The sequence below is a fragment of the Mizuhopecten yessoensis genome, unplaced genomic scaffold, assembly GCF_002113885.1.
Source record: "Mizuhopecten yessoensis strain PY_sf001 unplaced genomic scaffold, ASM211388v2 scaffold6719, whole genome shotgun sequence".
Taxonomy (NCBI): Eukaryota; Metazoa; Mollusca; class Bivalvia; order Pectinida; family Pectinidae; genus Mizuhopecten; species Mizuhopecten yessoensis.
Genome location: NW_018406690.1, coordinates 955,672 through 957,592, shown reverse-complemented (window position 1 = coordinate 957,592; position 1,921 = coordinate 955,672). Strand labels below are relative to the sequence as shown.

At 37.5% G+C, this 1,921-nt stretch overlaps 1 protein-coding gene across 4 annotated transcripts in view; it reads right to left on the bottom strand.

Annotated features, from left to right (window-relative positions):
- Positions 1-1,921, bottom strand: part of LOC110452521 (jouberin-like) — a 52,961-nt gene that overhangs the window by 13,978 nt on the left and 37,062 nt on the right. For all 4 annotated transcript variants that reach the window (XM_021501103.1, XM_021501104.1, XM_021501106.1 and 1 more), the window contains one exon: positions 1,751-1,842. In XM_021501103.1, coding sequence (XP_021356778.1) covers positions 1,751-1,842 — 92 coding nt within the window. The remainder of the gene's footprint in view (positions 1-1,750; positions 1,843-1,921) is intronic.

The window sequence follows — 1,921 nt, the reverse complement described above, 5'->3', positions numbered from 1 at the left end:
GGGGGGGGGTTTCAACAATCATGAAACAAGTTATTTCAACTTATATTAATCACTCTTTTATGCCTGTATGTCAGTGCGCAGGGGGTCTTAATGTTTGAGGACACCAGAGTACCTGGAGAAAACCCATGTGGTCGGGCAGGTGACCCCATATCTTTTCACGTTTGATCGAGGAATTGAACCCCGGCCGCCTTGGTAAAAAGCAAGGGCTCTATCCACTGCACCACTCGACCACACAATATTACTGCATTTGACTTTTAAGATACCAAATTGTGTTTTATAGAAATTTGAAAGAGATGTTCATGTTTCATTCCTACAGTCATAACCACTTACCAACACCTTGGATACCCTAATACACTGGAACCCACTTATTACGATATCTGTTATTATGATAAATCACTTATTACAATATTTTCCCTATGTACCGATATTTTTCTTCTTTAACTAAGCCCAAAAAATGTGTTTATTATGATATGGTCAAAGATGAGACCTCGTTTATTATAAAAAAAAAATCTGCCGTGAATGGATTTTATAGGGTAAAAACTCAGGTAAGCTGTCCATTTGTGACACCTTGACATTTGGCCAATAGGTCCGGGCATACCTTTCGTTCATCACCAGGAACATTCTTTAATGGTTCTAATAAAAAATAAATACATAAAATACAGTTGTTCATTGGGTTTAAGGACAATGCATGTTTTATTTAACCTGAAGCTCATATTATATATATAAACAGGTAAAGATGACCATGACGTTGTCATGGTCATCTCTACCTACTGATAACTCTACTACAATGGCCGGACTGGTGTATTCCTTGTAGAATCTGTCTGCTGGATAACACTTCGCTGAGCTCTTTGCACGGACATTGAATCTCCCACTCCCCGTATATATATATAAACATTATTTATTTTACAACAATAATGAAACAAGTTATTCTAACCTGTATCAATCTCTCTAGGTGGCCCGATGTTAGAGTGCAGGGGTTTTATTGTAGGAGGAAACTGGAGTACCAAGAGATAATCCACATGGTTGGGCTGGTGACCCCATACCTTTCGATGTCTGATCGTAGAATCAAACCCAGGCCGCCTTGGTGAAAGGCGAGTTTGCAATCCAATGCGCTACTCAACCATTCAAATTGTTACCACAGAATGAGAACTACAGTCTGCTGAGGGTGTGAATCAGGGTTCTGTATTCAACTCATTATAGCAGTGTTCTTAATTAAAGAGTTTACAACTATCACCATTAAAACTTCATTCATCAAGACTCTCACCTGATGCCTATTTCAGAAACTGAAATATTTCAAAGTTACAAATCTTTTTCTTTCAGAAAATTTGCTACCACAACATTTTTTTTTAAAACAAATATCTTTCTCTTATTGGAATTCCATTGTCATGATATGAATAATTGTACAACTTTTTATCAGATGTCACATTTCTTTGATATTCATTGAGTATGAACAGATATACTAATTGTCAATTCTTTGGCAAAAACAACTTTTGTAGAAACTATGCCTTTGAACAACACCCTGATGTGTGTAAGATAATAAAATCACATAACGTCAAATAAATTATAAGTTGATAGTGTATGGCAGTGAGTGGATGCCAGGCCCTCCTATGAGAGGACATTATTTGTCTCGGGGATCCTACGAGGGTAATTGATCCGAAGGCCCCCAAACCCTGGCAGTTCTTCATATCTCAACATGCTTGGAAAATAAAAAAAGGAAAAAAATAGAAATCAAACCATAACTGACACCTACCCTTTCTTTCGTCCTTCCAGGATGTCCTCATCAGACTCCTCAGTTCCGGAGAGGAACTTCAATTCCCCAGATTTCGTTGTAACAGCCGTCACCTGTCAAGGATAAACAAACAGTATGTATCAGTATCCTAAATCATATTAATATCCTTCAGAAACGTAGATATAATTGTGG